The sequence below is a fragment of the Triturus cristatus genome, chromosome 8 (genome assembly GCF_964204655.1).
Source record: "Triturus cristatus chromosome 8, aTriCri1.1, whole genome shotgun sequence".
In the NCBI taxonomy this organism is placed as follows: domain Eukaryota; kingdom Metazoa; phylum Chordata; class Amphibia; order Caudata; family Salamandridae; genus Triturus; species Triturus cristatus.
The window spans coordinates 1,129,498,555-1,129,524,758 of NC_140591.1; the positions used below are offsets into that span (position 1 = coordinate 1,129,498,555).

Here is a 26,204-nt window from a genome sequence, read left to right on the forward strand (position 1 = left end):
TCGTTAAAACCATGGAAACGATCATTCCTGTGATCTGAGTGGTGCTGGAACAGGATGGAAGGTTTTTTATGAGGTAACGCGTCGCACTTCTTTTGTTATTAGCGCAAACGCGTTCTCCTCAGACTGGCTGCCATTTTAGCTCTCTCGTATGCCTGGTGAATGGAGCTTTGTTCGTGATGCAGTTCAGAGTGTCTCCTCAAGCTGAAGGTCTGGCATCATTATGGCTTAGTTTTTTAAACATCACCTAAACTCTTGCCTTCATAACTGGTTTTTGGCTTTTTTCCTGAATGTTTCCTCAACTGTAATGCACTGTATAGGGGACTCTTCACATCACCACAATGTTATGCCTGCCATGCACATGATTTTTTCTTGCGATTTAATTGGATCTGCTGCCGTTGGAGTTTGATCGGTCTTTGGGACCTTCACTACTGCGAACATTTTTTCCTTGTCTCATTAACCCATTATATGGGTAGAATACGGAAGCCTCAATTTATATTTGTGCCGAAAGGACATAACCCTACAAGTACATTTTCCTCTGCTCTGCACACAACAACCTCATCTCCCGTTCAAGTTATGGCTGGTACATCTTCTACTCGTACTCCCTCGTTGCAGACTGCGCCTCAGAAATCTTCTCCGCCTATCACGACCTCCAAGCGTCTGAAGCACGACCCTCCCTCTCCTGACAAGGCGCCCTCCTCCATTTCCATGGAGCTTTTGCTGTAGGAAATACGCGCTTTACGTCCCTTTGTGGAGGAAACAAATAGTAAGATGTAATTTTTGGAGGAAAAGTGGTCTTCAATGGAGGATAGGGTGTCTACAATGGAGCATCAATTCTCTACTCTCCAAGATGTCCCTCAAAGACTTTCTTCCTTGGAAAAGGAGGTGCGCAGATTGCAACAACATACTGAGGATTTGGAAAATAGGAATAGAAGGAATAATCTACGAATTTATGGTCTTCCTGAAACCTTAGAAGGAGACAACCCTGTTTCCATTTTCTCCTCTTTCATACCAAAGCTGTTGGATATGCCCCCTTCTACGGTCCTTAATATTCAGAGAGCACATAGACTTGGTCCTCGTCCTTCCGTTTCTACAACTTCGGCCAGACCCAGAGGAGTTATTATCCTCTTTTTAAAGTTTACGGATCTACTTTCTTTTCTCTCTGCAGCTAGAGCTAAGCGTCAGGTTTTGTGGCTTGGTCAAAAAGTTTTTTTATCTCAAGATGTCTCCAGCGTCACGGCTGCAAGGCGAAAAGAATTTCTTAATCTTCGTCCACCACTTCGCTCTCTTGGAGCCCGCTATGGCCTCTTTCATCCTTGCACCTTCAAGGTGACCTATCAGAACCGTACCTTGTCCTTTGAGGACCCTGTGGAACTCAAGAAATTCATTCATTCGCAAACTTCAAGTAGCATGGACACGGCTGGCCCTTCTGTTGGTTGATATTTATTTTACATTCTGATGCATTTTATGATGGTATATTTATGCTGATGTTTTCATTTGGTTAATGCATGATTCATATACGTACTGTCACCTGTTTTCCTTTTTTGCCTTCTATGTATATCCATTTTTCGGTCATCTGTAATTTAAAAAGCTCTTTCTCTTCGTTTTGTTCTTTCCAAATGTTTCTTCTTTTTCTTCTCTTTTCAGGTCTGTCAGTTTCCTAGGTAATTTTCTCATCTGTTTCGTTTGGAGAGGTTTGTCTAATTACTTTTTCTTATCTCTCACAGGTGTTGTATATTTTTATAATTTGTACATTCCGTCTCATCATATTTATTTCCTCCGGTGTGTTGTGAGCTTCCCGGACTAGAGTGTTCCGTATTTTCATTCGCCGTCATTGCCCCAGTGTGCTCCCGTTGTTTTTCCCCTCAGGTATGTTTTTTCAGTCGTCCTAATTGGACATGTGCTGTCTCTCCTTGTCTTTCCTCCTTTCCCTCTGACCTTTTTTCCCCTTCACTTTTTTTCTCTTCCCCTTTTTCTTCCTGTTCTATCTTGTATCAATTTGTCATGAATTGTTTCATTCTCTTTGGTTTGTTAATGTTTTTTCATTCAGTGTTAGTTTTTGGAATATGAAAGGCTCCGTTTGTCCTATCAAAGGACAGTGTATTTTTTCTTTCCCTATCGCTTATACTCTAGATTTAGTTTTCCTAGTCCCCATTCCTTTTGCATTTTTTCTGTTTTTCCATTCAGAGTTATCTCCTGGAATGTAATAAAAGACAGAGAATCCTTTCCCACCTAGCCTCTTATAATCCTGATATAGTTCTCTTACAAGAGATCCATCTTACGGAAATTGAATCACTTAAGTTGAAACGAGGCTGGGTGGGTACGGTTTTGTCCTCTCCTTCTGTTAATAAAAAAAATGGTGTTGTCATTCTATGTCACCAAAAATTGAAATGTACAATTTTATTGCAAGAACATGACACAGAAGGTAGATGGATACTAGCTAAACTGTTAATTAACTCTATCCCCTTAACTGTTTTTAATGTTTACGGTCCTACACAACCTGATTGTTCTTTTTGGCCTTTGATTACTCAAAAATGTATCCAATTTCAAAATGATTTATTTGTTTTAGGTGGTGATTGCAACCAAATTGTTGACCCATTTCTTGATCGCAAATCTACCGTCCGTTTTATTCCACACAAGCCTCACAAACAATTCCTTAACACTATTTCTCAAACACATCTCATTGATTCTTGGAGACTCTCTCATCCTGATGCTCTTGACTATCCTTTTTTCTCTCCTCCTCATGCATCTCTTTCTCGTTTAGATTATATCTTTCTTTCTCAATCTTTGTCTCAAAATCTTTTGTCCTCTTCTATTGAACCCATTGTTATTTCTGACCATGCCCCAATTGTTACCGACCTTGATTTACTCCCTCCACATCCAAAATCTTCTCGATGGCGCTTTAATAACTCTCTCCTCAATGATCATCTTTTTTCTTCTTCATTTTGCTCTTTTGTTAATGAATTCTTTGAACTCAATTGTGATTCCACCTCGTCCCCCCATATTCTTTGGGACTCCTTTAAGGCCACTGCGCGGGGTTATATTATCGACTTTGTCTCCAAGAAAAAGAAACGCTATCTTCAGAAGCGGAAAACCATCCTTGCGCATATCAAGTCTTTGGAGCATGAATTCTATACATCCTCAAAGAACTCCATTTCGCCAGAATTGCTACGAGCTAAGCTAGAGTTTAAAAAATCTACAACCGATAATGCTTCATCTGTACTTCTTCGTAGTAGCGCTCGTTTCTATGGTGGCCGTAATAAGGCGGGGAAACTCTTGGCGAATTATCTAAAAACTCGCAGAGAACGCACTCTCATAGACTCTATTTATTCTTTCAATAACTCCCTTCTACATAAAAATCAGGATATACTTAATGAATTCAAACTTTTTTATCAAAATCTTTATACACCAGAATCTCCTCCCTCCTCTGATCTCATCCAAGCTTTTTTATTTTTTTATTTTATTTTTTTATTGAGAGTTCATAGACAGAAATAAACATTACATAACATATCATATATGTTTTACCCCCTAGCAATAAAGTTAGGTAAGTGCAAAATACAATTCATGTCATAATCAGCTAAAGCTAACTACAGTTAAATATATATATTCAAAATCAAACAGTTTTAAAAGAAATATTCATAAAGTGCAATGTGCATGATGCAGTCAATTAACAATCGAAGAGAAAAAAACGTTAAAATCATTTTCCAGCAGAGGAAATCTAACACTCGAACATATTCCAATACTTATCATATTTCCTCAGCGCCCCTGATCTCAACGCATATTTTCTTTCCCTTCTCTGGATTTTGGATAATTTTGCCTTCCATGCTTGTAAGGTTGGTACTTTCTCTGATTTCTAACACTGCAAAATGAGAGATTTTGCTATCAGAGATGCAATAAATAAGGCCTCATCGTTAGGAGTAGAGGTCGAGGAACAACCAAGGTACTGAAGTTAGTTCATCAAAAGTAATAGTGGCTTTAATGATATTACTGAGATATTTCCCTATCTCCTTCCAGAGCTCCTGTATTTTAGGGCACTCCCAGATTATGTGTTTCCATGTACCTTTTTCTTCACAGCGGAAACACTTATCCATAACATGGGGATATATACCGTGTAGGAAACAGGGTGTTCTGTAGATTAGCCACTTACTATAAAATTGTATACGTATAAAGTTAGAGCCTCGAAAAATAGATTTATTAAATTTATTGACTTTGTTCTACGTTGGTCTATCAATTTCAATATCTTCCCTCTTTTTCCATCTGTCTCTGACTTTATTATACAATTCCGCTGAATTATCAGCTTTTAATTTTTTTATCCAAAAACTAATCTTTCTTTGCGTAGGATTGTTCAACTCTTCTGTTATATCGCTTTTGTGAAATAGCTTATCCATATCTACCTCATTAAACACGGCATGGAGAGAGAAAAAGGACCATTTCAATATAGTGTTTGAATGATGGATCTGCCCCTTGATTTCCTCCCAGGATTTCCATCTATTACCTAGTAGAAAGTTCTCAATTTTCTCGAAACCATTCTCTTTCCAGAGACTCAGAATATTTTTATCCAGAGAACCCGCAACCCCTATATTGAAATTAACTAAACTCGTTGACTTACTTATACTAGAAATATTATGGTATTTCATAAATTGGGTTTTCTGCTTAAGTAGCCACTGGAGAGACTTATAACGGACCTTCTTTGGATCTTTTGTAATTCTTACGGGACCGATAATTGTAGATTCCAACAGCATTTTCCTCATGAAGAAATTGTCTGCCTCGTGATCTTCTGTGAAAAAAAACCTAAAACTGTGGTGTGCGAAAGTAGCGTGATAATATTCTCTAATATTTTGGAGGGACAACCCTCCTTGTGTGGATGGAAAGTGTAAAATGCTAAGTGCTAATCTCTGAGTTTTTTTGCCCAAAGAAAAGAAGAGAACATAGCATCGATTTAAAAAAAAAAAAAACCTGAATTGCACAAGGGGCTGCACTAAAAAGAAAATTAAACAGAGGTATAATAGACATCCGAATTAAAGCGACGCGCCCCATTATTGATAGTGGCAGTTGATTCCAGCGCTCTAATTGTAGACCAACCCTTTTTAACAGAGGTATATAATTTAATGAATATAAATCTTCCAAATTTTCAGAGATAAAAATTCCCAAGTATCTCTTTGGATCAGTATTATAGATCTGCCTAAATTCTGGCAATAAAGTGTCTACAGTGCAATTGACTAAAATGATTTCTGTTTTTTTAACATTTATCCTATATCCTCCTAATAATTGAAAGTCGGAATTTTTTAAAAAAATTGCTACTTGAGTTGTGGACTTTGGATTTAAAAAAAGAGCGATATCATCCGCGTATAATTTTATATTTGTCATTCCGACTATAGGTACTGTATCGATCAATATCCCCCTAATAGCAATCGCCAAAGGCTCAATAAATAAAGCAAATAAAATTGGCGATAAAGGGCAACCTTGCCGTGTACCCCTATTAACTAGACAAGTTCCAACATTTGTGCTATTAATAATAATCTGTGCCCTAGAGTTCTCATAAAGTTGTTTCAGGAGGGAGATAAAATTGATCGGGAAATCGAAACTGTGCAAAATCGCAAAAAGACAGTCCCATGACACCAGGTCAAATGCCTTTTCGGCGTCTAAAAACCAGATTTGTGCTTTCACATTATTGATCTTAAAATAATCCAATGCCTCCAATAAAAATGTCGTATTTGTGTAAAGGTGCCTTCCTGCTATAAACCCGCATTGGTCAGGGTCTATAAGAGACCCTACTATTTTATTCAATCGGTTCGCTAAGAGTTTCGTGAAAATTTTATAATCTGTGTGTAACAGACTAATAGGCCTGTAAGAGTTCGTATTCTCCTTGTCCTTTCCCTTTTTTAAGATGCTAACCACTACCGCAGTGTGAAAAGAGTCCGGAGGTTGCCCTCCTTGCAATATATAATTTGCTGAAGTTAAAAACTCATTGCGAAGGGTACCCTCAATTCTTTTTAAAAAATTCTGCAGGGAGCCCATCATCACCAGTAGCCTTGCCACGGGGGAGAGAGTGAATAGAGTTTCTGTGCATAGAGGTTACTGTTTGTGTCAGCCAGATCATAATAAAATTCCTTCATCATTTTCTTTGCTTCTGCTACTTTTTGTGCCAAGGCTAAAGATCTTACCCTGTAATGCTCCTGGTTTGCATGTACCAGATTTGTCTGTATCATAATTTTCTCCTCTCTTTTTGCCCTCTGCTTTGGTATGTCTTTGGAAGTGATTGTTCCCCTTAAAGTAGCCTTAAATGCATCCCAAATCATGTTAATTGGAGCAGACCCTCTATTCCGCATGAAAAACTCGTCGATCTCTACCTGAATGTCTGAACACCATTGTGAATCTGAAAGGTTTAATTTATTAAAATACCATCTTCTAGCTGACGCCAATTCTTGCTTTCCTATTATTAATTCCATATAAAGTGCAGCGTGATCAGAAAAAGCATTTGGTTAGATGATCGCATTTGTAAACTTCTCGCCCATATGAAGAAAAGAAAAATCAATCCTAGATGCAGAATCATATTTTGCAGAATAACAGGAATATTGACGCTTGAGGGTATTAGAAGAACGCCAGTGATCGATAACATCCAGATCCGATTTACAACTCTGTAGGGCGATGGCGACTTGGGGTTTATTCTGGCGCCGATCTTTTTTAGATGAGTCAATTAAAGGATTCTGTAAAAAGTTAAAATCCCCCCCCCCCCCCATATTATTTGCCCAGGAATACCCGTCAAAGCTTGTTTCAACTGCAAAATTGGAAGCGGGTCATCTATCACTGGTGTATATATTGTAGCTAATATTATATTTACATGATTTAATTTACCATAGGCAAATGCCCATCTTCCGCCAGGGTCAGTAAGTGACCCTTCCAAAAGAAAGCCTATGTGTTTTCCTATTAAGATGCACACCCCCCTCTGTGCTAATCCAGCTACTGATGAAATCCTGTGATCCGCCCAATCCTTTAAGATATTATCAGATTGTACAGAGGTTCTGTGGTGGGTCTCTTGGAGGAAAATAATATCGGGGCTGAGAGTTCTTAACCAACATTCGATAGCATTTTTCTTACGAACATTATTCAGACCATTTGTGTTAAAGGACACAAACTTCATCCTATTTCTCATTAATACTCATAAAAAAAGATACATTCAGGTACTTTAGAAAATAACCAATCTCTAGTGCAGAAATGCGCAAACAGTAAAGTGCAAATGCATACATATAAACAACCTTTGTGGAAAATACACCGACCGTCATTCCAAAAACAGCAACTAGTTATAGAAAACTGAATTAAAAATGCAAAAAATGTGCAACATATGTCTAAAACCTCCTTTTTAAGCAGCTGTGCAAAATCGTGCAAAGTCGTGCAAAATCAGCAATAAGAGTGCAAATAGCATTAAGCTCAAATCTTATAATTCTTATAATTCTTTCCGAGTATAAACAAGCTATCGGGAATTTAAGCCCTATTCCAGTCATCACTTGTAGAGGAACCCCCCGACTCAAATCTGGAGGCACCTTTCCATGTGAGAGAAAGAATTTGATAAACTTAATTAGCAAAAAACAGGCTACTGCTAACAATGGATTTTTCTCCCCCGTAGTTGTACTCCTAACTGATCAAATAACTTCTTATCATATGAACTCTCTTTTTTTCTCTCTACAACACCCCCTTCACCAACCCACCCCTCCACCCCCCCCTAGAGTGGACGGTAACCCCCCGTGACCCAATTCCGTCCCCCTCTGTTCGCTTTTCTTCTGTATGGATGCCATTTTTTTGCATCCTTATGCGCTTCCTGTACCGTCATCCGGCCGCCCCTTACTTTCTCAAAAAACAAACAAACAAAAAAAACCAGTTAATTATCCATCACCCGATTTGAATCACAGACCTTCCAAAAATGACTGAGCTTCTTGTAAATCTGTAAAAATAAAAAATCTCCCTTTTGCTAACACCTTCAATTTAGACTGCTGGATGATCATAGCTTGGGTACCCTTAGCCTTAATGGAGTCAATCATCTTAACAAAGTCTCTGCATCTATGGGCAGATGCTGCTGACATGTCAGAAAACATCCCAATTTTGTTTTACTTCATCAGCATTAAATGTTGTTCTTGAGAAGGCTGTATTGAGGATTCTCTCTTTCACCCTATAATCTGAGAAATTAAGTAATATTGTACGAGAGTATTTTAGGCTATTAGGTTTGTATGCAGGGACTCTGTGTGCTCTGGTAATTGTTAAGTCTCCTTGTAACTCGGGGATAGCTTTTTTAAAAAGGGACTTTGTCCATTTCACCATTTCCGTATCTTCCATGCCTTCTTGAATGCCCACTAGGCGTGGATTGGATCGTCTATTGTAGTTTTCTAATTCTTGCAATTTTTCCGCTAGTTGGGATTTCTCCTTATTTGCCACACATAAGTCTTTCTGAATTATAGTTAAAGAATCCTCTAAAGTCGAGATACGAGCTTCAGCTTCCAAGACCCTTAAAGGAAGGTTTCCAAAATGCTCCTCTATTTTTGTGAGCCTTTCATGAAGTTGTGATATCTCATCAGCTTGGGAGATTTTAAAATCCCTTATCTCACGAAGTATTATTACCAGCATCTCTTCAACCGAATTTGTTTTTTTGGCATTCGGAAGTAAACTTGCTGCCTCTTCTTGGGTCAGTGATGGACCTAATCCTTGACCTGAGTCTGGCACTGGCAGGTTAGTGAGAGGTGATGAGGAAACAGAGTTTACACATAGTACTTTCCCCACAACTTGCGCCACCTTTACAGTCTCTACAGGGCTATGCTGGGTCTGATGGAGTTGAGACACACCCTCGATTAAAGACGAGCAGCAAGTTGGAGAAGACTGGTTCTGTTGAAGAGATGGTAGAACAATAGAGTGAAGCGGAGAAGCGTTTGGTATTACCAATGACGGCTCTATTAAACCAGCCTCTGTCACAGGCATTGTTGGAGCCCTTAAAAGCCCATTTACACTGGAAGCTCCTTGCTCAGCTGCGCAGTTCAACCCTCTTTGGTTGGTATCATCCCTTGTTGGAGTATTTATAATTCGCCTCGGGGCATAGGTTTAGAAAAGAGGGGGTACTGCTTAGGGCTCAATTGATTCTCGACACCAACTATGGTCCCAACAATAGTGGCGGTATTGTCCATATTATCCAATTTTTGCTCTTTGTTATTTACCTCAATTCTCTCAATTCCTTCAACTCTGTCTCCAACTATCAATCCACTCAATTCCGCCAATAGTTCAGATAGTGACTCTGCATCTACTGCCTTGTCATCCTCCTCCTCCTCCTCGAAATCTTCCTCCCCCATTAGCTTATTTGAAATACGATGCTTATTTTGTCTGTATTTTTCCGCTGCTTTAGGTTGTTGGGCGTTTCTTTGTTGCACCCTTCTGGTGTTTTTTTTCTCACCTTTGCAGGCAGGTACTGGTGTGGCCACCGATGGAGATTTTAGGAGTTCTCTCACCAAGTCTGTTTTAACCTGTCTGCCTCCGGCTCTCGCTGCCATGACTGCGGAGGGAGATTATAATAGGCAGCAACAATTAGAGGAAAATAGGAGGTCTAAAAAAAAAATTTAAAAAAAAAGTGACTGAAATACTGAAATACTTCGCGGTTTCTCTTCTTCTCCTGGAGTATAGGAAATAGACAAAAGATTCCAATCCGCAAGCAGTGTCAAGACGCCAGGAGTTTTAAGCATACCGAAGAGCCATCGTGTTTACAAGGAACTACTAGAACAAAAAACAACTCCACAAACAGCTCCACTCATCCAAGTCGAAGCATGGAGAACAATCGTGGAAAACAGAGTCGTCGAGGACCGTGGGCAAAGCAGACATATCAATCTGGCCCTTCAAAATGACAGCGGAAGTAGTCCGTAGACTGAAAGACTCCTCACCCCAGCTGTTCAGTGCTGGTTGTCAGTGCTAACACAAGCGGCTCATTCGGTTTGCTCAGCTGCGGCTCCTCTCCTCTGCTGTTCTGGCTGTCCTGGCTATAGATAATAGACAACAGGCCTCGGGCGAACACGTAATTCTCCCAGTGTTACTATGCAGAGTATCGGCGGTCTCCATCGGCGGACATCGTGCGGCAAGAAGGGGCGGGGCTCAGTGAACAGGAAGCGCAGCGGCGACGTGCGTGGGTTCACGTCAGACCCATCCCTCCCTCAGGTGTCACTTCCGAGCTTATTTTGATAAAATTCCTTCTCCTTCTACTTCCCATATCAATTTCCTCAATCTTGAAAAAGATCTTTCCCTTACTGAACTCTCCAATGCACTTCATACTCTTACTAAAGGGAAGACACCTGGCCCGGATGGTTTTTCTGTGGAATTTTATTTGCACTTCTCTGATTTGTTACTCCCTAAGCTCTTAAATCTTTTTCAATCATTTTATTCAAATGGTAAGACAGAGGGTACTTTTCAGGAAGCTACTATCTGCCTTATTCCCAAGGAAGGTCGGGACCCCCAATTTTGTAAGAACTACAGACCGATCTCGCTAGTTAATGTTGATTATAAACTATTTGCTAAGCTACTTGCGTTACGGTTAGATCCCCTCATGACTCATCTTATTGGTAAGGAACAATGTGGTTTTGTTAAGGGTAGACTCACTTCTGATAATTCACGTCTTCTTCTCAATGTCTTGAATAAAGTCCCCTCTCTTTCTATTTCGCTGGCCGCTATATCTGTCGATGCAGAGAAGGCTTTTGATAGAGTAGACTGGTCTTTTTTGTTTGCATCTTTACGTTGGCATGGTTTTGGTCCTAACTTTATATCGCTTATTTCCTTATTGTATTCTGCTCCTAAAGCGTCGGTTTTAGTTAATGGCCAGGTCTCCTCTTACTTCTCTCTTCAGCGTGGCGTTCGTCAAGGATGTCCTTTATCCCCGCTTCTTTTCGTTCTAACCCTCGAACCCTTTTTGACTTCCATCCGCTCCAATGATTCCATTTCTGGATTTCCTTATGGTGATCATCAATTAAAACTCTCTGCATACGCAGATGATATTCTCTTATTTATTTCTGCTCCTGAAACCTCTATTCCTCCATTATTGCTTGAATTCGAATCCTTCTCGCTAGTCTCTGGTTTCAAAATTAACTCTGACAAGACTGAAATTCTCCCTCTCACAAAATTCTGTCTCCCCCATTCTTTTTCTACTACTGGTTTTGCATGGAATAGTTCAAAGATCAAATACCTAGGCATATGGTTTTCCAATTCCATCACCTCTTCAATTAAATCAAATATGTCCACGGTCTTATCTCGGATTGAGAAAATACTTTCTTCTTGGAACACTCTTTTTCTTTCTTGGTGGGGTCGGTTGGATTCGATTAAAATGATGATTGCCCCAATTTTAATTTATGTACTCTCCATGCTCCCCATTCATATTCCAGCTATATATTTTAAACGTATTGATTCATGTCTCTCTAGTTTTCTTTGAAAAAATAAAAAATCCAGAATCGCCTTAGCATCGCTTCGGAAACCAAAATCCAACGGTGGAGTGAACTTTCCGGACTTTCAACTTTATCATAAGTCCTTCTCCCTTCGCCAAGCTTCAAAATGGCTCATATCAGATTCCTCCCCCTTTACTCCTCTTTGGTTTTCCATTGAACAGATTTTATTGTTACCCTTTTCTTTCAAAGAAGTTATACGTTTTTCTACCAAGACTTCTCACACCTCTTCTCCCCTATTTAAACATACGTGCTCTCTCCTGAAATCTTTATTTTTTCCTAACTCTCTTTCTCGCGAATCTTTTTTAGACTCCCCTATCTGGCATAACTCGCTTATTCTTCTCAAGAATAGACCCTTTTTTTGGAAGGAGTGGAGATTAAAGGGTATTATATGGGTGAAACACCTGTTCGATGGAACCTCTCCTTGTTCCTTACCTCACTTTCAATCCTTATTCCATTGCCCTCGCTCCTTTTTGCAGAAGTTTATTACTATCATGACAATTATTCTTGACATATATTTTTCTCTTCCACATTCATCTTCATCTATCACTCAAAATCTGCTTCTCAAAATACTTCTTACTTTCCCTAAAGTGTCTCTTATATATAAATATTTTTTAGCTCCCAATCCAGACCGTACTAAATTAGAACTTTCTTGGGAATCGGATTTGGGCTGCGAGTGGTCTATTACTTTTTGGGATAAACTTTGGTCTAGATCTTTAAAAGTCTCTCATTCTGCCTCTCTTACCCAATCTATGTTCTTCCTTTACCACAGACTTTATCTTTCCCCTGTTTCTTTGGCAAGGTTCTCCTCCTCCATTGCTGACTCTAATTGCTGGACTTGTGGCTCTTCTAATGCCGATCTCATTCATCTCCTCTTTCTCTGTCCTCCTGTTTCCGTTTTTTGGGAGAAGATCTGGTCATACGTATCCCGTCTGTTTTCAATTTCCACTCCTTATTCTATAACTCTTCTCTTTGCTGGAAGCCTTTTTGACTCTTTAGTTCTTCCCTCACACATTAATGGCCTTTATGATCTTATGCTTGCTCTAGCCTTTCAACACATTTCTTTCAACTGGAAAACTCTCACAAAGCTTTCCGTACAACATTGGTGGAATACCCTCTGTCATTTCCATAGATTGGACGTTGCTTTTGTCTCCTCATGTAAACCACTCATTAATAGAGATCTATTCTGGTTACCCCTTACCTCCTTTTTAGATCGTATGGTTTTGCAAAATAACTCACACCTTACCTCTGATAAATTTAAACCTCCTTGAATTATTTACTCATTCAAAATCCTCCTTTATTTATTTATTTATCTATTTATGATACGTACTTTGGTATGCCTTTCTCGGTTTTATATGATTATTCCTATTTCTCCTTTATTAGATATGGTCATTCCCTTTCCTCCCCCCCTTCCTACCTCCCCTGCCCCCTTTACCTTGGTTAAAATTCCCAAAAATGCTTTTACTCTTTTCTTTTAAGTATCAGCTATTTCACATGTTACATTTTCGCATTTGCATCTTTTGTCCATGTACTGCTGATATGTTTATGTATTATTAAATGCTAATAAAGCTTTTCAAACTTTAAAAAAAAAAAGAGAAAGAGGTGGGTGGGCCGTTCTCAATTTCTAATTCTATCAGTGGGCTGCTGCTCTACAATACAGGAGATCTCTTATTGGTGAGAGTGAAGGAAGTTGAGGTACTGGAGAAGGTAACACTCCAATATATGTACTACTTATCACGGATGACGCTAAAAGCAGCTTTTTAAAGATAATTGAACCAAGCTTTTTTTAAGAAAGTTAAATTTAAGACCCTTGGAGTGGCTTTTAAGATTTGGTTAAAGCTGAAAAAAAGAATTATATTAGGGAAACTCAATTACTATACCCCAACTCTTTCTCCTCCCTCACTGCTAAGGGATTCCTGTTGTCACGTATGGGTGGCCAGGGGACTCAGGAGATTTAGGGACTTTTATATAGGAGACACAACAGCATAAGGTGAAGAACTGCAGCAGGATTATGGGCTGGATAAGAAATAATTTTTTTAATACCACCAGATTCCTGATTATCTCTCAAAAAAGGTAAGGGGATCAAGCGGATTTGTTAAGCTGATGTTGATGGAAATCATGAGGATTGCTTCCAGATGTACTATTAGTCATATTTATGAATATATCCGGGGTGGCATGTCTGATGGTTTGGAAAAACATATTGGCAAATGGCAGAAGACGTTATATACCACTAATTGTTGTTTTAATGAATCTTTATAACTAGGTCTCACTTTATTGTTGTCTGCAGGTTTGGAGGCGCAACATATAAAAACACTTTTTGACCTATACTATACGCCGGCAAATATTGCTAAATGGGGAGGGAATGCTGGCATGAGCTGCCTCCGCTGTCAAAGTGGTGCACATGTTCAGTTCTTTTTAGGCACTGGATTTATTGAAACAAGAGATAAACAGGTTTATTGAAACATCACTATTGCTGGACATTAGAATGACTCCCCAGCTAGTACTGCCAAGCACACATAATGATATGGTCACTAGGTCAGGGCAGCTTTTTGTTCTTGTAGCAATGGCCGTTGTCTGTATCTGCATTGGCAGGGAATGCTCAGACGTGAGTACCTTGCTCACTTTGCCACTGGATTCAAGCAAGCCTGGCTGAAGAAGGCTGAAATGCCAGAAACCGGCCCTAGGAAGCTTGTTTCCGGTCCAGTGAAGACATGGCTTGGCAGTTCGTGCTGGACTGTTCCCATGAGGCACAGGGTCACACTGATTTGCATATGGCCATGTCTGAACTGGGGTGGCAGAGTGGGCTAAAGAACGGTGATGGATTAAACCCAGATCAGTTGACTGGGGGTGAGTGCTTGCAATGTTCAACACTCCATCCATCATTTCCTTTGGTTTTTGCTTTGTTTGCCATAAGTTGGCAGGGTATGCTCAGACGTGAGTCCCTTGCTCACTTTGCCACTGGATTCAAGCAAGCCTGGCTGAAGAAGGCTGAAATGCCAGAAACCGGTCCTAGGAAGCTTGTTTCCGGTCCAGGGAAGATATGGCTTGGCAGTTCGGGCTGGACTGTTCCCATGAGGCACAGGGTCAGACTGATTTGCATATGGCCATGTCTGAACTGGGGTGGCAGAGTGGGCTAAAGAACGGTGATGGATTAAACCCGGATCAGTTGACTGGGGGTGAGTGCTTGCAATGTTCAACACTCCGTCCATCATTTCCTTTGGTTTTTGCTTTGTTCGCCATAAGTTGGCAGGGTATGCTCAGACGTGAGTCCCTTGCTCACTTTGCCACTGGATTCAAGCAAGCCTGGCTGAAGAAGGCTGAAATGCCAGAAACCGGTCCTAGGAAGCTTGTTTCCGGTCCAGGGAAGACATGGCTTGGCAGTTCGGGCTGGACTGTTCCCATGAGGCACAGGGTCAGACTGATTTGCATATGGCCATGTCTGAACTGGGGTGGCAGAGTGGGCTAAAGAACGGTGATGGATTAAACCCAGATCAGTTGACTGGGGGTGAGTGCTTGCAATGTTCAACACTCCGTCCATCATTTCCTTTGGTTTTTGCTTTGTTCGCCATAAGTTGGCAGGGTATGCTCAGACGTGAGTCCCTTGCTCACTTTGCCACTGGATTCAAGCAAGCCTGGCTGAAGAAGGCTGAAATGCCAGAAACCGGTCCTAGGAAGCTTGTTTCCGGTCCAGGGAAGACATGGCTTAGCAGTTCGGGCTGGACTGTTCCCATGAGGCACAGGGTCAGACTGATTTGCATATGGCCATGTCTGAACTGGGGTGGCAGAGTGGGCTAAAGAACGGTGATGGATTAAACCCAGATCAGTTGACTGGGGGTGAGTGCTTGCAATGTTCAACACTCCGTCCATCATTTCCTTTGGTTTTTGCTTTGTTCGCCATAAGTTGGCAGGGTATGCTCAGACGTGAGTCCCTTGCTCACTTTGCCACTGGATTCAAGCAAGCCTGGCTGAAGAAGGCTGAAATGCCAGAAACCGGTCCTAGGAAGCTTGTTTCCGGTCCAGGGAAGACATGGCTTGGCAGTTCGGGCTGGACTGTTCCCATGAGGCACAGGGTCAGACTGATTTGCATATGGCCATGTCTGAACTGGGGTGGCAGAGTGGGCTAAAGAACGGTGATGGATAAAAACCCAGATCAATTGACTGGGGGTGAGTGCTTGCAATGTTCAACACTCCGTCCATCATTTCCTTTGGTTTTTGCTTTGTTCGCCATAAGTTGGCAGGGTATGCTCAGACGTGAGTCCCTTGCTCACTTTGCCACTGGATTCAAGCAAGCCTGGCTGAAGAAAGCTAAAATGCCAGAAACCGGTCCTAGGAAGCTTGTTTCCGGTCCAGGGAAGACATGGCTGGCAGTTCGGGCTGGACTGTTCCCATGAGGCACAGGGTCAGACTGATTTGCATATGGCCATGTCTGAACTGGGGTGGCAGAGTGGGCTAAAGAACGGTGATGGATTAAACCCAGATCAGTTGACTGGGGGTGAGTGCTTGCAATGTTCAACAGTCCGTCAATCATTTCCTTTGGTTTTTGCTTTGTTCGCCATAAGTTGGCAGGGTATGCTCAGACGTGAGTCCCTTGCTCACTTTGCCACTGGATTCAAGCAAGCCTGGCTGAAGAAGGCTGAAATGCCAGAAACCGGTCCTAGGAAGCTTGTTTCCGGTCCAGGGAAGACATGGCTTGGCAGTTCGGGCTGGACTGTTCCCATGAGGTACAGGGTCAGACTGATTTGCATATGGCCATGTCTGAACTGGGGTGGCAGAGTGGGCTAAAGAACGGTGATGGATTAAACCCAGATCAGTTTACTGGGGGTGAGTGCTTGCAATGTTCAACACTCCGTCCATCATTTCCTTTGGTTTTTGCTTTGTTCGCCATAAGTTGGCAGGGTATGCTCAGACGTTAGTCCCTTGCTCACTTTGCCACTGGATTCAAGCAAGCCTGGCTGAAGAAGGCTGAAATGCCAGAAACCGGTCCTAGGAAGCTTGTTTCCGGTCCAGGGAAGACATGGCTTGGCAGTTCGGGCTGGACTGTTCCCATGAGGCACAGGGTCAGACTGATTTGCATATGGCCATGTCTGAACTGGGGTGGCAGAGTGGGCTAAAGAACGGTGATGGATTAAACCCAGATCAGTTGACTGGGGGTGAGTGCTTGCAATGTTCAACACTCCGTCCATCATTTCCTTTGGTTTTTGCTTTGTTCGCCATAAGTTGGCAGGGTATGCTCAGACGTGAGTCCCTTGCTCACTTTGCCACTGGATTCAAGCAAGCCTGGCTGAAGAAGGCTGAAATGCCAGAAAACGGTCCTAGGAAGCTTGTTTCCGGTCCAGGGAAGACATGGCTTGGCAGTTCGGGCTGGACTGTTCCCATGAGGCACAGGGTCAGACTGATTTGCATATGGCCATGTCTGAACTGGGGTGGCAGAGTGGGCTAAAGAACGGTGATGGATTAAACACGCGATCAGTTGACTGGGGGTGAGTGCTTGCAATGTTCAACACTCCGTCCATCATTTCCTTTGGTTTTTGCTGTGTCTGCATTGCATCAGCATGGCGTGACCCACATCCCGGACATTCCATGATAGTTAGCTCAAATACTGTTGATTTCCAACCTAGAAATTAACCTAAATATCCAAAAAAGAAGGAAGGCCAGGAAAAGGGGAGAAAAAATATGGGCCCCACTACAAATGTTGGCTAGGACACGCCTTTCGACACATGGGGACTGATTTGGCCTTTTTTTTTATATATAGCTCTTTAGAAGGGGTCTTAATTGAATGAGTATGACGTTTTTGTATTCTGTTCTTTTTTGATTATGAGAACCACTTCTTGCACTTTAGCTTCACCCCCTGAGCCTCTCCTTTTTCCCTGAGACAGGAATGAAGTTTATGGCATCATGAAATACCCTATTCGTTTATCTTGCTTTGGCATTAAGAAGTCGACGGATCGGACTAGTTGATAGCAATATGCCTTTACTTGTTTTGCCTTGGTTTATATTTGAATCATTATTTGCACCTTACCCTCCTGTTATTTCTCTGTAGCTATTGTTATGTGAATAGTTGTGTATCTTATTATGTAACTATACTAATTTTCGCTCTAAATTATTGCATTTATGGATCATTTAAATTAGCTATAGTTTCTTATACTTCTGTATTCTCCTCTTGTGGAATTAATTGAAAAATCCTCAATAAAAATATTTAAAAAAGAAACGAATGGGCTTTGTCCTGTCCCCACACAAAGGACTGCATACCCCTGCAGTGAGACTGGAGCCAGGGCAGGAAGGGCAGGCCTTCTGTGCACTTAATAGGCCTGTTCTTGAAGTTTGTCCAACTTCAAAGGGCAAAACTGGGTATAAGTACGGGCCACTGACACCACCACTTCAGTACACTTCTGGACCTGTGAAGACTCTGTCAGGAAGAAGGACTGCTGTTCCTGAAAGAGCTGCCACTCTGTTGGACTGCAACTCTGCATCGCAGCTTCACCGCTTATCAGAACTGACGCATTGTTCCAGCTGTGCCTTGAATCCTCGACACCAGCCTACGCATCGCAAGCCCCAATGACAGGATCCTCGGCATCAATGTATAAGGACCTCACACGCAGCCTCATCGCATTTTGAAACCAATGCTTTGCCTCTGGTGCATGACGCATTTTCTACAAGGATCCACACATAGCTCTGCAACCAGGATTTAAGGTACTTTGGATCAGCTGGCCTAATTGGGTCCCTGTAGCTGGCCTACCCTCAATTGCGGCTAGCCTGAACTTTTGATTTTGTCCCAGTCTGGTACGACCAGAATTAAGCACTGCTTGTCTGTTAATCAGTAAGGATTGACACCTGTTATGTACCCTTCAAAAATCAAGCCTCCCATCAGTTTGCTTATTCTATGAATTATTATCTCATGATTTTGAAATCATTAACAAAGAATCCAATGAAAGAAAGTCACTACCAGGTCTCCGACTGACCCCATGCACTCTGAAAGCTCTTTTGGAAACTTCTTGGGATATGTGTTGTAAAAATACTTTTCACACTAAAACAGCATGTGCCAATAGTCAAGCTTCTGCCACAAAATGGAAGCTCATTAGAAATTCACCCTTATTTCCACTTTCCATAATTCTGCAAGCCAAAAGTGAACTTTTCATACCTAAAACAAAAAGAGCTGATGTACAATACCTTATTTTTATTTCCAGCACTGTCAGACGAAGTGGAGAGCTATGTTATAGGCACATTTTTGGCATTTAGAATTCAAACCCTTTCTGGAACACAATTTTTGGGTCATAGCTGTACCATTTCTGCCCAAATGTATAATATTTTTAGGCAGACTGATATTATAACCTAAATTAGTGAATTCTTTGACTAGGATTTAGGCTGTTTACAATCAAATATTAAACATTTTAGGGCTATCATAGGTATATTTCTTTGGCTGGCTAATTGAGGAGACATTTCACTTGCGGGAGTGTTTTTGTGTGGGTAAAGTTTCTTGTTTTGGTGTTATACATCAATAAGGTAGGGATTAGAAACAAGGCTTGGTAGTGTAAGTGTAAGTTATAAATGGATGATCTGGAAATGCACATATTTCAATGTGCAGCTACATTTGTGTCCTACATGTCTTTTTATCCATTTCATGACAAGCACTGAAAATGGAAAATTCACCAAATTTGTTTGGGAAAAGTAGCACTGCTTCTTTTTCCAAGCTTTATTCACAACAATCTTACTCTTGCGCATGCTCAAAACTTTGCATAGTGTTTACTTACCTTCTTCGTAAATTCAGCAGTTGCAATGTGTGATTCCTGCAAGGTGATAGCGTACATTAATTTCAGAGTATGCATCTGTCGCGAGGCTCTCCCTTTCATTCGCCGTCTCTTTTCTCAGACTAATCCTAAAGAACGCTTTAGGCAGATTGCTCCAGTCCATTTGAATTGAAAGCGAGAATTTAAATAAAGTAAGAACAATCACAATAAGGTAGTTCAAGGAACAGTGGTTGCAGAAAAATATTTCTGAAATTTAAAAAGATGTTTTGAAATGTGTAGAAAATGTGTCACTGTCTGGGATGTAAAAAGCATGCATATGTACTTTTACTTTTAATTATACAGTCATGCTTATTCAGGAATATTCTATATACAACAAGAAAAATTATGAAAATTTAGTGTTGTAATAAAGGGTGGAAGAAACAAGCGCATACTGGATCAAGGAACCTTTTCATTCTTCTGTCTGAGAGCTTTGGAGCTAGGCGCATTAAAGGATGCACAGGGGAAGACTACAACAAAGAGATATTGTGAACACTAGTAGGTACTAGGCATGTCATCAAACAGAGCAATCAAATAATGACACTGAACAGAGGTTAATGTTGATCATAAATCGACTGCATTTACATTACATTACAAGACTGTTAAGCAACATCCATCCCATTTAAGTTAATTTAGGAACATCAAAGCACTAAAGTCTTGAGGAATATATTTTTCAAAAGCTCTTTGAAGAGAGGCACTGCTGGAATATACACTTGAATAAATTGGATGTTAAAAAGTCAAAGAGTAGAAACAAAATGTTGTAATATAGTTCATTTTGGTGTGAAAATCTATAGAAGGCACTGTGTTAAAAGTAGGTGATATAGTACACAATTACAGAAGTCCAGACTATCAACAAAAGTAAAGTTTTTTTTTCCACAAGTAGATTTAGAGACAAAGCCATGTTTAAGAACTTCAAGAAACAAAACTTACAGGATCTTAACTATCCTGGTAACATCTGAAGACTTTGGGATGGATGTGACTTACTTTCTTTGTGTCATAAATTACATTCCATTAAGGGTACAATTTGTACTTAACCTAAAACTGTGTTGCTTGACCAAAAATGTAATTGCTTATAGATATCTCTATGCCCGCTCTATGCTACAAAACATGAACCCATTTTATGTATTCATGAACTGTGGTCTAATTTTCTAAACAGGTATTGTTACAGCAATATATCTGCATTTTGTAGTGTTTCCCAATATTTAAAAATATATCTACTCAGGGCCTGTTCATCTCTATGGCTACTTGAACATCTAAACTTAAACTGAATAATTAGTACATGCTAGCTACAAATGTTTACATTAGAATACACCACTCATAATACATGCAGAAATATACGTTTGATGTCTCAGAGCGCTTTGGTAAAGGAATGTTAAACCTGCCCTTTAAAATATACACACACCAAAATATTACTGGATAGATACATAAAAACATTAACTTGCTTTCAAATTATATTCATTGTCCAAAAACAAAACTTATTTTGTTTGGGATTTATTTTGTTTGGGATTTGAATAACACTATATAGTCTACTCAGATTGATACTGCCAGCTTAATTTAGCAATCTTAGAGCACTTCAGAACTGGTGACTGGGATGCCTAAAGGAATAATGGGGAAGACGGACCCCAAGCAGGGAAAGTTGCTCTTTGAACATAAGGACCCAGGAACTATGGCAATGACACTGCTCGCCCCTCAACTGGTGAATTTCGCATATATGCTTTAGCCTAATCATGGAAAATTAAACACAATTACACAAAATCAAAAACTGTCATTTCTCCTATATTTTAGCATTAAATGCATCCTTGTGTCTATTTTGGATGTGAAGATGCATTTCATGCTAAATAAATAGCGCAAAAACACAAGTGTCACAAACAGCAGCCACTCACATCTGTTGTTTGCATTGTTCCATGCATTTGACCGAAATGTTTGCTTTGAACATCACATAACACAAAATTACATTATAATGAGGTTATACCTAGGTAACATAAATTTTGCCTGGGCCAAGAAAACGTCCTGTATATAGAACCATACCTTAAAGAAATTCTGTTTGAAATGAGGTCAAGCCTAAAGATGGTTGATGAAAAAATTGAACAAATAAACTATCAATAGGGTCTGAGGGAAATATTAGAGACCTAAACGGATTTGAATCCCCTTATTCTTATTAATAAACAATCAATAAAATCCGAGGTCTATACAACGCAACTAAAGATGCAATTCAGAAGTTGCCATACAACACTTGTATTGAGTGTAAGGTGCAAAAGGTGGGAAGTCAGGATGTAGAGTGAAAAAGTGAAGTGAGAAAGAGAAGGACTCAATCGGGATTATTGGCATCCCATCATTTCACTTTCAAGTGCCCAGTGTCATCATCTGGGGTACCAATCAACTCTTCTACCTCCCTCTTTAGTCACAGAGGGAAAATTAATGAGTTGTATCCTCTTGTCAAGTTCTTGCCAGAGGAAAAAGTGTAGAAAAGAAGCTCTCTTAGACACAAGCAGTGGTTAGTTATAACTGCTGTCTTTTTTCCTGCACTGTGTTTTACGTAGGAATGCGATTCGATAATATAAGCAAGAAGCATATTACCTTCTATCTTTATTGCTTATCCTATTTTAAATCACATTTTCTTTGTTCTACTTGCACTGCACCCTTCTGAAAGAGAGGTTCTTTTCTATACTTTTTCCTCTGGCAAGAACTTGACAAGAGGATACAACTCATTCATTTTCCCTCTGTGACTAAAGAGGGAGGTAGAAGAGTTGATTGGTACACCAGATGATGACACTGGGCACTTGAAAGTGAAATGATGGGATGCCAATAATCCTGATTGAGTCCTTCTCTTACTCACTTCACTTTCTCACTCTACATCCTGACTTCCACCTTTTGCACCTTACACTCAATACAAGTGTTGTATGGCAACTTCTGAATTGCATCTTTAGTTGCGTTGTATAGACCTCGGATCTTATTGATTGTTTATTGATGAAAAAATTGATCACCTCACCATGTGGCTAGATCTAATGAAGGAAATTAGATCAGGTGGAGTGCAGAGTCTCCACACTCAAGGACGGCATAGAAGACCTTACGAACATAGTAAGCCACCCTGAGAAGGATTTGGCAGGGACAATAGCGAACAATGAGGACTCAAGGGACAATAACATTGGAATAAGACTAGAAGAAATCAGAAATAATGCCAATCCTGAACTTTAAGTTAAGAAATGAATGCAGAGCCACTCATGTGATAAGAAACGAAATTACAGGACATGGTTGGATCATTTTCTACAACCATACACCTATGTGCACACAAGTAATGACTGATTATTCAGAGAATTGATCTCTAATTATATAGCTATATGCAACCCAGAGCCTAATTTTTCTCAGATACCTATTGAAAAACAAATTCTCAGAGAATTAAGAGGTGCATTGACAGAATTGTTTTACATTACTGCTGGCACCGCACCTGATGCACTGAGGTGATAAGCTGCCCACTAATGTAATCTTGCCTGATGTAGTCATTATTGCAACACTTATAATTAAGTAGCTCAGGATGATTTTCATTGAACATAAGTAGCTTTTATTACAGAAAAGGTTGGAGACCCAGGCTCTACACAGAACCCACGGCTAGAGTACATAGAAATCGTGACATCCTGACTCTTTCCCTGTTGGTGAGATATCAGCAGGGTTGACCTCTGCCATTGCAATGGAGTGCATGCCTCCTGGTTAAGGGAAGCTCACCTAGACATAAGCATCACATTTCCCACAAACTGCTTCCTCCTTTTCCCTAAACATGGAAGTCATCCTACTTTTTGCTAAAACAACAAAGGGAATTCAACTAGGAAATAATTTGCTTCTGAGGTTACTTAGGAATCCAAATAAACTAGTGGAAGTCAAAGATGCTACCTCTTACAGATGGCACCAGACCTGTAGTACCCATTTCAATTGTGCAAGAATTGGCTAAGTATTTGTGGGGAGGGGGGGGGGGGGGTTGGGTAAGTTTTGTTAGGGTGGTATAGCTGTAACAGGAAATGTTAGATTTGATTAACCTAGATATGTTATGCTGGACTTGTTTGATGTAGGCGAGTGTGTTGTAAATTAATGAAATATTTTGCTATCAGTGACATACTCTACGATTTAAAGACTTTTGTGCAATGACATCTTAGGACTCTCCTAGATCCTCTGCAATACGAATGTGTACTCTTATGACTTTGTTGTCACTATAGGTAACTATGCCATGTACGATTATGTTCATATCTCGCATTACAATGTCTGGATAATTGCTGTGAAAAGTCAATAAAAACAAATAAAAAAATAAAAAAAAGAATTGGCTAAGTATTTGGGTATTTACGTCAAAATAGACTGGGAGTTGGTCCTAGGAGACAACTATGGCCCAATTGTGGACAGGCTTGCTGGCAGACTGAGAGACTGATTCAGCTCCAACTCGTCATGGCCAGCAGAATTGATTTAGATGCTGATTTTACCCAAGTTCCCATTCTTGTTCACTAACAAACCAATTCCTCTTTGTAAGAATTTCTATGCCAAGCTCCATACACTGTTAACCAGATTAATGTGGGGACTCAAAGGAGGCTTCTCGGTCCCAGATTTAGAGAAGTACTACTATGCAGTACCATAACAGGGCCCAATTCACAAAGGTAAACTTAGACTAGGAGTATAAGTTTAGAACTGCAGTCTAACTTTAGACCTGAAGTTTAATGTTAGACCTGAAGTTAGACTTCAGGGCTAACTTTATCTTTGTTAATTGGGCCCACAATGTGCAGTACTGGGTAGGAACTCAAAGCAGAGCTCCCCACCTGCCAGTTAAGAGGGACTAAGTGCATAACTGAATAAGGGAGATATGGGGATGGTTCTGACCTGTAAACCACCCAAACCTTGCAAGGTTATCCAAACTGTCAGGTGTATACACTAAGCAAACTGTACGGCTGCCTCAGCATCAGGCAAACCATGTGTTTACTTGCTGAAGCTTAAGATTGCCCAAACAAAACACTTTATGCCCACCACTAGACTAAGAGGTGATATAGAGAATAACCAATGCATTTTTTTTACACAATTGGAACAGCTCTTTCCTAACAGTATGTTTCTAACACTACAGCAATTCTGCAAGAATATCCGGACAAACACTCTTAATATATACATTCCCAAGGTAACAGGTAGAGTTCCCACTGATGACAATAATGAAGCACACGACAAATATGAGGGGATGGGTCTCGAAATTATATCGCTCCTATTCTGATATACTACTGAAACAGACAACCACGCTCCAAAAAAGTGGGAGGAAGATATAGGGGTAGAGATAAGCCCTAAGACTTAGCAATACTGCTGGAGACAAACTAAACTAGTATCCTTCAGTTACAGACACAAACTCATCCACTTCAAGGGCCTGATTCTCAAAGGGCCTCCGCACTTGTGGGGCAGGTCTCGCAGTCGTGGGGGAGTCTCCACACTCGGGGTGGAATGTCCGCAATGAGAATTCTCATTAAGGAGATTCCACTATAAGGGCAGAGACTGCCCCACAACTGCGGGGACTCCGCCACAAGTGTGGAAGCCCTTTATGAATCGTGCTCCTTTTTCCTAAATAGTCTATACTGTACTCCCATACTTCTTCACAGAATAGACCTAACAGAATGTAGCAATATCTCTCATGAAGTGAAGGACAGTGATAGATGCACTTCATATTGTGTTCACCACCCTTGGAGATGATTTGACCTAGATTTAGGAGGGTGTGATCCCAAGTTCCATGTACCATGCCCTTCTATTGAGAGAAGTGGTTCTGTATTAAATTTACTGGAGACTGAAGAGCAAGGGGCTGATGGGGCAGGTGGGGCTAGTCAGTAACCAAAGACACGTGGATCCCATCAAGGCCCAAAGCAATCACAGAAACTAAAGACATACTTGAGGAAGAAAAACAAAGAGCCCATTTGAGCATGCTGAAAACAAATTTAAACATGTCTAATATGGGTAAAGCTGTCTAGAATTAATGCATTAAGTATACCAATGTCTCAAGAACAAGGGACAAACGTTTTTAAAGACTCAGAGTCAGACTGCAGCGGTAGAATAATCTGAGGCTTCATTGTGTTAGTGGGATACTGACCAGGGACGGCTGGTGTTGATGGGCGCAGTGGGTGTTGCCCTACACCCTGGGGAGAAACAAAAGGATTAGAAGAAAGACCGAGCAGCTAGCAATAACTTGTGCTTGCTACTCGGTGACAAAGTTGGCAAAATCTGTAATTTTGGAGGTGGAGGCAGAGCAGGAAGGCGCCTGGGCCCTGGGCATGTGTTGGAGGGTGAGGAAAACCTAGACCTGCTGGAATAAGCCAGTGCAGTAACAACACACTGATGGGCCTGCTGTGTGTTACTGCCAGGAATAGATTTCTATTCTGGGCGTTATTTTAATGGCCTAGGGTAGGGTTGGAAGATCTCCATTAATCTAAATGAGCGGTGGCAGAGCAGGCCGTTTAGGACAATGTAGCAATGGTTGGGTCAGTGACCTCTGCCTCCTTCACTTCCACCCAGCAACTCCTATCGATTATCTTTGGATAGGTGTGCTGGGACATTGGGGGAGTTCATAGCTTACTCCAAGTTTGAGCTATTGGGTTCATGTTTGTGTATGCCAGTGAAGTCCCGTCACCAGACCCCAGGGAGAATAAGTCAGGTGAGTCTTATGTGAATTTTTCTTGCATCATTTGAAAGTTTATGTGTTTAGTGTTTCTATAGTTTAGTTTTTTATATTTATATAAAAAATGCCCACAGAAGCTTGTTTTGTCTCGTGTCCATACGTGCTCACAGAGATCATTGGAGTAGCATTTACGCAGTTTATTTACAGCTGTACGGTACAAGTCAGACATGAAGCGCTGAGAGTGCGCACATGTCCATACAGCCGACAATCAAACTTGTCCCATGAGCACTGTCGGTGCAGGAGGTGGGTCAGAAGGGGGGGCAGCTGTTCGTGCCCTGACATTCCTACAAGGACTTC

The 26,204-nt window shown here is 40.7% G+C and overlaps 1 protein-coding gene across 1 annotated transcript in view; it reads right to left on the bottom strand.

The window, feature by feature from the left end:
• The window catches only part of NMS (neuromedin S), a 367,775-nt gene that overhangs the window by 83,249 nt on the left and 258,322 nt on the right, over nt 1–26,204 (bottom strand). Inside the window, exon 6 of the mRNA XM_085623803.1 lies at nt 19,199–19,234. Within this exon, the coding sequence (XP_085479929.1) occupies nt 19,199–19,234 (36 nt within the window). The remainder of the gene's footprint in view (nt 1–19,198; nt 19,235–26,204) is intronic.